The sequence below is a fragment of the Myxocyprinus asiaticus genome, chromosome 3 (assembly GCF_019703515.2).
Source record: "Myxocyprinus asiaticus isolate MX2 ecotype Aquarium Trade chromosome 3, UBuf_Myxa_2, whole genome shotgun sequence".
Taxonomy (NCBI): Eukaryota; Metazoa; Chordata; class Actinopteri; order Cypriniformes; family Catostomidae; genus Myxocyprinus; species Myxocyprinus asiaticus.
Window position 1 is genome coordinate 61,332,501 of NC_059346.1, and position 11,247 is coordinate 61,343,747.

The 11,247-nt window shown below is 36.4% G+C and overlaps 1 protein-coding gene across 3 annotated transcripts in view; it reads left to right on the forward strand.

The window, feature by feature from the left end:
* Positions 1 to 6,936, forward strand: part of LOC127426290 (translation initiation factor eIF-2B subunit alpha-like) — a 63,415-nt gene extending 56,479 nt beyond the window's left edge. For 2 of the 3 annotated variants that reach the window (XM_051673015.1, XM_051673008.1), the window contains one exon: positions 6,688 to 6,936. In XM_051673015.1, the coding sequence (XP_051528975.1) occupies positions 6,688 to 6,843 (156 nt within the window). In that variant the 3' untranslated portion in view covers positions 6,844 to 6,936. Of the gene's footprint in view, positions 1 to 472; positions 611 to 6,687 lie in introns of those variants that run through there. The other variant, XM_051673024.1, reaches the window with a different exon arrangement.
* The last annotated feature ends 4,311 nt before the right edge of the window (positions 6,937 to 11,247 follow it).

Here is an 11,247-nt window from a genome sequence, read left to right on the forward strand (position 1 = left end):
TTAAACCTTAGGTTTTGTGAGTGAAACAATATTTGTTGTATTCTCCGATCTGATGTTTTGACTGAATGTTTGACAGTATGGTGTACAGTAAATAATCATATTTCATAAATTATGAGAATGGAACACTTCTTATTTGTCAGCAAATAAAAAAGCACCTTTTAAGAGTTAGTTATATTATGTACAGGTGCATCTCAATAAATTAGAATGTCGTGGAGAAGTTCATTTATTTCAGTAATTCAACTCAAATTGTGAAACTCGTGTATTAAATAAATTCAATGCACACAGACTGAAGTAGTTTAAGTCTTTGGTTCTTTTAATTGTGATGATTTTGGCTCACATTTAACAAAAACCCACCAATTCACTATCTCAAAAAATTAGAATATGGTGACATGCCAATCAGCTAATCAACTCAAAAACACCTGCAAAGGTTTCCTGAGCCTTCAAAATGGTTTCTTTCTTTTTGGTTCACTAGGCTACACAATCATGGGGAAGACTGCTGATCTGACAGTTGTCCAGAAGACAACCATTGACACCCTTCACAAGGAGGGTAAGCCACAAACATTCATTGCCAAAGAAGCTGGCTGTTCACAGAGTGCTGTATCCAAGCATGTTAACAGAAAGTTGAGTGGAAGGAAAAAGTGTGGAAGAAAAAGATGCACAACCAACCGAGTGAACCGCAGCCTTATGAGGATTGTCAAGCAAAATCGATTCAAGAATTTGGGTGAACTTCACAAGGAATGGACTGAGGCTGGGGTCAAGGCATCAAGAGCCACCACACACAGACGTGTCAAGGAATTTGGCTACAGTTGTCGTATTCCTCTTGTTAAGCCACTCCTGAACCACAGACAACGTCAGAGGCGTCTTACCTGGGCTAAGGAGAAGAAGAACTGGACTGTTGCCCAGTGGTCCAAAGTCCTCTTTTCAGATGAGAGCAAGTTTTGTATTTCATTTGGAAACCAAGGTCCTAGAGTCTGGAGGAAGGGTGGAGAAGCTCATAGCCCAAGTTGCTTGAAGTCCAGTGTTAAGTTTCCACAGTCTGTGATGATTTGGGGTGCAATGTCATCTGCTGGTGTTGGTCCATTGTGTTTTTTGAAAACCAAAGTCACTGCACCTGTTTACCAAGAAATTTTGGAGCACTTCATGCTTCCTTCTGCTGACCAGCTTTTTAAAGATGCTGATTTCATTTTCCAGCAGGATTTGGCACCTGCCCACACTGCCAAAAGCACCAAAAGTTGGTTAAATGACCATGGTGTTGGTGTGCTTGACTGGCCAGCAAACTCACCAGACCCAGGTATTGTCAAGAGGAAAATGAGAAACAAGAGACCAAAAAATGCAGATGAGCTGAAGGCCACTGTCAAAGAAACCTGGGCTTCCATACCACCTCAGCAGTGCCACAAACTGATCAACCTCCATGCCACGCCGAATTGAGGCAGTAATTAAAGCAAAAGGAGCCCCTACCAAGTATTGAGTACATATACAGTAAATGAACATACTTTCCAGAAGGCCAACAATTCACTAAAAATGTTTTTTTTTATTGGTCTTATGATGTATTCTAATTTTTTGAGATAGTGAATTGGTGGGTTTTTGTTAAATGTGAGCCAAAATCATCACAATTAAAAGAACCAAAGACTTAAACTACTTCAGTCTGTTTGCATTGAATTTATTTAATACACGAGTTTCACAATTTGAGTTGAATTACTGAAATAAATGAACTTTTCCACGACATTCTAATTTATTGAGATGCACCTGTATATGCATTGTAAAATCTAGCTTCTAAGCTTTAAAATGACACCCATTGTTTTGGTCAAGTGAGTAGTTATTAATTTTTTTTTTCATCACAGTGCATCAAAGTATGCCAAAATATTGATTTATTATTATTTAACTGACTCAAAAGAAAGCATACAGTATATGCCTGATTTATTTTTCTAAAATAATATGTATCTAAATCTTAACGTTTTCATACTTTGAAGATTTTAATGCTACAATAATTTAATTGATACTTTTTAATCAATGAATTGCATTTGCATTTATTTATTAAATGTAGTTATTTTAGAAATTAAGGCATTTTCTCTCACTATATTAGTACTAGCACTTAGCTGTGTACTCACGGAACTATAAATGCAAACCACCATGTTGGCTACTACCCGGAGCCTACGGCGTAGGTTCGAGGCAGAAGTATCGACCTTAAGCCACCTTTTCACTGTCTCAGGTGTTTAGACTAAAGTTTAGGTAAAAATCCATTGATATTTCTCACTTCACACTGATAGTTTTGCATGAATACATCACATCTGGTCGGCCGGTCGCATACGGGCTATTCGCACAAGTTGAAATATTTAAACGCAGTTTTGGACAAGCTACTCAAAATATGTAGCAAGCTAATCTACCAACTACTCAACAGAAAAATTAGTAAAACTAAGCTAAAAGCTACACTTCAGAAAAAGTAGCAAGTCACACTACAAGCTGCACACAACTATAGTTCCTCAGAGACGTTTTTGGTGGATTTTTAGCTCCTAGTCTGGAGTTGGTACTTTTGGGCATATGGGAGACTGTGGGAGGTGTTGCAGCCTGTAATTGATCAACAACCAATGACTCACAAAGCATTGAGAAAGGAGAGGAGTCCACAGCCTCCATTTGTAAACAACTAGCTGCTTGCATGCTACTCAGAGGATTTTACAATTCCCTTAACAGAAATAAAATAAAACCAACAAAGTATCCAAAGAGGATTGCCCATTTCACGTGTGTGGGCGGGTTTGGGTGGTTTACCAGGAAACTGGTAATTACAAGGGTATTATGCTATAAATGTGGTTTATGAGGACATTTCTAGTGTCCCCATAATTCAAATCACTTAAAAAAACATACTAAACTATGTTTGTTTGTTTGTTTGTTTTTTTTGTTGTTGTTTTTTTTTTTTGTTGTTTTTTAATGCAGAAAGTTTTTTTGTGAGGGTTAGATTTAGGGTTAGGGGATAGAATCTAGTTAGTACAGTATAAAAATCATGTCTGTGCAGAGTCCTCATAAGGATAGCCGCACCAACGCGTGTGTGTGTGTGTGTGTGTGAGAATTCATCGGGAGACACGCTTCGAGTATGCATCGCATCTGTACTGTTTGACTATTCAGAAAATAAAGTGATTTCTGGATTACTACATCGAATTTTTCCTGGGATGACAGATATAAATAATCAGATGTTTATCGAGAGTGGGTAATTGAACTCTGTTATACACTAAACCGTCTTTAAATCTAGTTTACATGAGGGAAGTATTGCGTGCCTGTTACTGTGTGGTAACTTGCATCAAGACGTATTTTTAAGTCAGTGAATGAGTATTTCAGTACAGTAATTTGAGTCATAAAAGCCTTTTTGGTAAAAGATCGTGTTGATAAATGGGTTTATAGTGCTTTCAACACTGCATGGTAGTCTAACCGCCTCCCCTCTCCTCTCACTGCGGCTGCAGCAGCACGGAGCTCCACACGCGCAGCTCTCGTGCCCAGTTAAAACAGTAACCTGAAGACACAGACTGCGTCCGAAAACGGGAAAATGCTGCCTTCAGGGGACTGTATAAGGAGGAAACAATGTGCTTTTTAAACTGTTCAGAGCCCAGTTTTCTTTAGAGTTCCATTCATCCTAAAACGCTGTCGTTTAAACCATTAATTGATTAGGCAGCTGCCTACATTTTCGGATGAACCCAAAGCTCATGTAAAACAGCCCTAACAAAAACGTAACTCCGATCCCGGCATCCTCCGTCGGTGTTGTTAATTTTAAATCGCGTGTTCCAGCCACTTCGGTGTGACCCATTCATTGTAAAGAACCGACTCTCACCGATGAGCGATTCATTTGAGAGTTGGACATCTTTATTTCTGATTCAAAACTGGCGATAGTAAACACCGGTGTGATGTATAATGTAGCTGTGTAGCTTTTATCAAATATAGCTCCACTACTCAAAAGCTACTTGATTTAAAAACTAGCGAAGCTACAACATCGCTACTGAAAAATGTAGTTAAGCAAGTAGCTTCGCTATTTGTACTGCCCATCAATGTTTAAATGCAGCCAAAGCTAAAATCGGTTTAGAAAATATTGCATCCGGAGATGGTTGGAACCACATGCAGCCCCCGTGTGACTCTCCATTGGAAATTAAGGACTTCTGGTCTGTTGTTTGTCAGATGCAGTGATGAGACCCACGCACCTCTGTATATGTGAGTGTGTCCACACGAACGAGCGCAACAGCACAAAATCAGTGAACTAAATGTGCAAAAACTAGTTGCACATCAAAGTCCACATCCGCAGAAGTCATTAAGCGATCGCTCTATTGGTTATTAGTGCATTAATAAAGAGTGTTTTCCAGTACTTGTTCAGAGGCTGTTTAAAACCGCCTTTTTAGTTGTCTGCACAAATATATCAGCCACCGTTTACATCTTTTCACATAAAACTGCTTTTTCTCCATGTTTGTTTTTCTTTTACTGGATTTTAAAGTAATTATTTCTGTTAAAATGTTTGCATGACAAAACCCTTGAAAAATTGTGGAGACAAGTTGAAGCAGAAAAAACAAGACCAGTTGTCCAGCACACGGGAGCACTTTATTTTAAACACTTAAAAGAGAATCACAACAAAGATTAATGTGGACCGGTTACTGCGTCGTGTGTTGACAGAGTGCTTGTGCTGTTTGATGCGCTTGAGAGTTGTTGCTCTCCAGCGCATAACTTACATTTTACTGTTATTTTATGTTTAAAATGTATAAATGTTATGAATTCAAAATTAGGCATGTATTTCCATCTCGCAAAACTGTTTGTCTTTACCACAATTGAGTCGTTTCAATGAGCGAGCACGCATGCATCCGCATCAATCAATTATTTTGATTAAACTGTGCAGTTTAAATGAAAAAAAAAAAAAAAAAAAAATCCTGCATTTAAATTTTTGCGGCAGCAGCCCATGTAAAATTTCGTGACGCTGAATCAAATTTAATGATAGCCTATTCATCTTGAGGCAATTTAAGCCTGGTTTCACGTGTATGTTGCGCATTTCACCGCAGAAACACCTCTGATATGCTCTACGCAATGTGATCTTTTTTAATTCGACTGAGAATGTTCTACTTTAAAGCGCTAATGGAGGCAGTCAAACCTCTCAAACTGCTTTACAGCACTGACAAGGAAAAGAAACAACAGTGTTGCATGCATCAATATTTTGTTTATTATAGCATACAATTATTTATGTTTTTTAATAAATACATTGTAATATAGGACAGGAAATATAATGTGGCTTTTTTAAACTTCTTTTTAAAGAATTAATCGAAGAGTAATTGATTTTCAAAATAAAAGTTAGTTGCAGCCCTATTTGCAACTTCACATATAAAGTACTCAATATGAGTAAAAGAATGAGCAGTGAAGGATTGTGATTCTCTCATTGATATCCATATTATTTGAAATGATATGATTCAGAAAGAATTATTATGGGTATTTAAAGTAAAGAAGGGAGATCATTTGTTCATCATTGTTCATAATTGACAAGTTAGTTTTGTTAATTTTATTTGTTTTCATTTTGTTTGTGATTAAAAACTTTACCTGTGAAACATTACGAACGTGACAGCACTGAAACACAGCAACCTTATAGATGTGGGTCTTATAAACTCAAAAAGCAGTGATGTTTTGACAAAATGATATACAAAAATGTATATATTTCTCATACATTCTCTTGTCTTTCTAGAAATGTATTATTGTTAACATAAAAAAAGAAAGTCCTTTGGTCCTTCTTTCGCAATCATGAATTATGGCTGGGACAATGTTGTGTAATTGTGCTGTAAGGTATACACACACACACACACACACACACACACATATACACGCACACATATGGACGTTGATGAACGTGATGACCGGACTGCGAAAACATTCTCTTTAAAGAAATGTAAAGTAAACATAAGATTCACCAGTATTTCTCTAAATGTGCACACCTTTGTCTTGACCACTAAATGGAAGCTTACATATAAGTAGACTTGGCAACACTGAAATTGTTCACCTTTTTATATATAATATTTTTAACGTATTTGCATGATTAATATGGATCATTTTTGTAGGTCAGACAATCCAGAATTCCAGATTAATCTGGAAAAAAACATCCTTGAAATATCATGGAACTGGCTGCAGTCAGTGATCTTTTTAGTGAATAGAAGATGCTTTATCAGATTTGTTAAAAATGAGAAAGATCAAATAAATTAAAATAATAATCTAATAAAAATACAAATTTGATTAAATCCATACCTTTCTGTATATGCAATATGTAACTGTTGAAATCTGTAATTATTGAAATTCTCCTGTCACTTTTCACCTTAAATATTATAGGAGTACTTATACAGTGGTGGCAAGTGAGATATTGATAATTGTTTAAGTAGAGTTGGGCTCAGGAGTGTTATGCTGCAGTCATTTGGACAAACTGTTAAATCCCTGAGATTTGTGTATGAGTCCAGTCAGATCAGTATGCAATTGCCATCATGTGAAGTTGATGAACTTTTTACCTGAAATAATTGCATTTGTGAAAAATAATAAGTATATACCCTTTTGTTTTTGCTTATTTGTCCAGCAAAAGTTAACATTTGACCTGGTTTGGTTTGTGAGATATGAAACATATTTTTCACTATGTGATTTCACTTTCAACCTCGTTTACACCTGGTATAAATATGTGTTGTTCTATCTCTCTTTCAGTATAAAGCAGATATCCTGAAAACAATGGAAGATCTCAGTCAAGAGCACCCCATGATTGACTACACCCCCCCTTCCCTCATTACATTACTTTTCACTGACCTGGGTGTGCTGACCCCCTCTGCTGTCAGCGATGAGCTCATCAAACTCTACTTATGATGTGCTTGACTATTCTGCTTAATAACATTTGCTGTGGAATACGTATGTCTATTTGCTGCTTTCAGTGAATAAAGAAATACATTTCTCTAAAAACAGACTGTAGTGCCTCCGCTTTCTGAATGCATTTGTCATTTTATTGTAGGAGAACCCCAGGAAAAGACGTCTCGGAGTGATATACGATAAGAAATTCCATTAGACACAAATGCCCTGTCCTTATACCCACGCATGCAGTTTTGGACTTGCCTTACTTCCTTGTCTTACATATTTCCGGTGTTTGTCCAAAGTGTGCAAGTAGACATGAAGACTGCGAGTGTGCATATGACTTTTGATTGTACGTTGGGACTTAACGATGTTGATCCCGAATTGCGTCATCCATAATTACTTTAAAATATGGTAGCATTCTTTCTACTTTGTTCCTCAATACACTGCATTAAACTTAATTAAAAAATTTTTTTTTAAACAATTCTGTAAAAATGCTACTACTACAAACCATTTAAATCGGGGTCGGCAACCAATGGCACGCCAGCAACTGTGAGAGAGGAGTAGACTATTTTATTTATTTAAATTCTACACCTGCATTCCAATCTACATCTTGATGTAATCCTTCCTCATGATCACGCAGCGTGTTTTCATGAGCTGAATGGGAGGCTAAATAAAAAGTTAAAATGTGACAAGACTGCAGTATACCCAACAGACTCATGCAGCATATAGCCATTGACCTGGAAAATAAAAAAATGGCACTCCATGTCAAAAAGGTCACTGACCCCTGATTTAATTGATGTGCTTTGGCTTGTCATTTATATAAGATACCAAAGACAACTTTACACAACTTATCAATGTAGTTTCATACAATAAATAAAAAGCATTAAAATGTATACTTAAAATATATAAACACATGTACAGATGTGATGGAAACACTGTTTAAAAAATGTTTTTAATTTTAAAACACCATTTACTAAATCATATACCGTATGTCTCACTGGGTGATAAATTACCAACATCTCCAGAAATATGAGGCAAGAACAAACGTAATAAGTTGATTATTAGGCAAAAAGTAGAGGTTACGCGGTACGTATGTGTGAGGAATGGCAGCCGGCGGAGTAGGTGCACTATGCAGACTGCGTAATATGCTGTAACTGCGTAAGGTAACAGCAGTACCGGTCAGTAAAACTACACTGAAGATGAATAACACCAAGAAATGTATTCAGATGGTCTCTAATCACATCTTTTACAGTTTTATCAATAAATGCTTTTTGAATTATTCATAATAAAAAGTATATATCCTTCCTTATATGCTGAAAACTTTCCTGACTCATGACATTTCTTTGATTATTTATCTTATTTATACATCTATGTAGGTTTATACACTGGCAGCCAAAAGTTTGGAATAATGTACAGATTTTGCTCTTTTGGAAAGAAATTGGTACTTTTATTCACCAAAGTGGCATTCAACTGATCACAATGTATAGTCAGGACATTAATAATGTGAAAAATTACTATTACAATTTGAAAAAAATGTTCACAACTGCTTAAACTACTTCAAAAAGTTATCATAAAAAAAATCCTCCACGTGCAGCAATGACAGCTTTGCAGATCCTTGGCATTCTAGCTGTCAGTTTGTCCAGATCCTCAGGTGACATTTCACCCCACGCTTCCTGTAGCACTTGCCATAGATGTGGCTGTCTTGTCGGGCACTTCTCACGCACCTTACAGTCTAGCTCAGGGGTGAGCAACTATTTTGGTAAGGGGGCCACATCGGGCTTTAAGTAGTGCATAGGGAGCCACATTGTATTCCTTTTGAGATACAATGTTCCGCATTGATTTGGTTTTTGTATCTTTTAAGCCCAGAAATAGTTATTTTCTAAAGTGTATATGTGAATAATTGGACTATTCTGCAATTACCTAAAGTATTTTATTGCTCTACAAAGGTAGATACTTTTCTATCAGGCATTAAAAAATTGAATAAAGGCTGAGCTTATTATAAATTATTTATTTTACCATCTCTACTTCTCTGTTATTTTATTATTCAATTTAACACTCTCTACATCAGGGATCTGTTTTAATGAAAAAAAAATTAGAAAATTATAGAACTTTTAATGTTTGTCGCAAAGCGGGTGAGTTTACTTATTTTATTCTCAAAACATTACCCGTTTACATGCAAAAAGTGTCATGAAGCGGGTCTCGTCAATGGTTTGACATACAACTGAATTAAACAGGCTGCTATGATAAATAATTACTGCAAGAGTTAGATTCACATACAGGTGCGAGGGGACTTCAACATTTTTAAATTGCACAAAAAAAAAAAAAAAATTAATATATTCATCTCTCACTTGCTTTTGTTCATGTGTCAATGATGCAGAGATCTACTTTTATATTTAATTTCATCACTGAGAAGGTTTACCTGCAAACGTAGTAGCACCAAACATCACAAGCAGCCTCAAGAATGGACAAGAGTGGCCGTATAACACTTTTCCTTGAGTAGAATATTGCACTAGAGATTGCTAAATTTGTTCAAAGGGGAAAGCGAGAGCTAGAAAGAGCGCACACGCGTGCATGGTTGCCAGATTGCACAAAATAAGTTTTAACATAAGGCGGAATATTTCCAATTTGCTCAAATATAAATCTCAAATTGGGGGTGTTGTGTCTCTTATCTGGCAACCCTGAGCATGTTAAACGCTTGTGGAGGTGCATTAGTATCAATGCAAGACTACTGAAATATCCAATGAAAAAAAAATGCTTTTAGGATAAATAAGCCGCTGGCCACATTAAACCATGTGGAGGGCCGGATCCGGCCCACGGGCCATAAGTTGCCCAGGTCTGGTCTACCTGATCGCACAAAAGCTCAATGGGGTTAAGATCCATAACACTCTTTTCCAATTATCTTTTGTCCAATGTCTGTGTTTCTTTGCACTTTTTATTTTTGTTTTTCTGTTCAAAAGTGGCTTTTTTTTTTTTTTTTTTTTTTTTTTTTTGCAATGCTTCCCATAAGGCCTGCACCCCTGAGACTTCTCTTTACTGTTGTACATGAAACTGGTGTTGAGTGGGTAGAATTCAATGAAGCTGTCAGCTGAGGAAATGTGAGGTGTCTATTTCTCAAACTAGACACTCTGATGTACTTATCCTCTTGTTTAGTTGCACATCTGGCCTTCCACATCTCTTTCTGCCCTTGTTAGAGCCAGTTGTCCTTTGTCTTTGAAGACTGTAGTGTACATCTTTGTATTAAATCTTCAGTTTTTTGGCAATTTCAAGAATTGTATAGCCTTCATTCCTCAAAACAATGATTGACTGACGAGTTTCTAGAGAAAGCTCTTTCTTTTTTGCCATTTTTGGCCACCAGTGTATGTATTTTTATGTTTTTTTATGTACTTTATTTGAATTATTTATTGTCTTTATGACTCAGTGATAGTATTCATACATTGTTAAAAAGTATCAACTTACCGTTTATTTAATGAAACTTCACTTGGTGCAGAACAATCTAGAATAAAATTAAACACTGCAACAGTCCCCTCTATGCAGCCTTAACTTGTTTAGAATGTTGAATCTTTGTGACAACTACGCTAAAAACAATTAGATGCAGCGCAAAGAACTTGACATGGTGTTTAAAATGTGCCGGTCCTGCTTGAGACGCTGAAGAAAAAGCGAGACGCGGTGCAAATGTCAAAGACATTCTCCCAGCATGTGTTTAAACAATGGGAAAACAGAACAGATGCGCGCAAAAATACGTTCGGTGTGAACAGCCCCTAACTGGTCCGTTCACGTGTGTCTGTGAGTGAGAGAGCACGAAACAAGTTCGGTAGGCCTGTTTATTTTTTCATTCATACAGACCAGAACCCGAAGTCCTACTTGAAAAACTCACCCGAACCTATTGGGTTCTCAGGTACCATCGGGCCCGGGTCGGGTTGCAGACCTCTAAATCTGCCTAATAAACCTTAGGCCTATCCATAAACACATAATAGATATTGTTAAATGAAAAATGACTAGTAATAATTCAAATGAAAGATATCTCCTATTAAATAATGACTAGTCGTAAATCCAATTCGAGATATCTACAACTATATTTTGCCTAGGCATATCTTAGTTTCAGATATCAAAAAATGTAATTAGGATATCTTTAAAGATGCAGAATTGTAGATTTCTGTAACTGAATTATAACTAGTCAAAACCATATTAAAGATATATTTAAGTTCTGACTAGTCATAATTCAATTACAGATATCTACAATTGATTTTATTACTAACAACAGTACAATTGATTAAATAACATGTACATTGGATGAATTTTTCATCATATTAATTTCCATTTAAATGCAACATAAGCATTCTATCCTGATTTAGCTAAGTACAACTGATTTTCTTCCGATTTGCATCTGCTGACTTTTATTTTGAAAGACAAATCATGTGACAC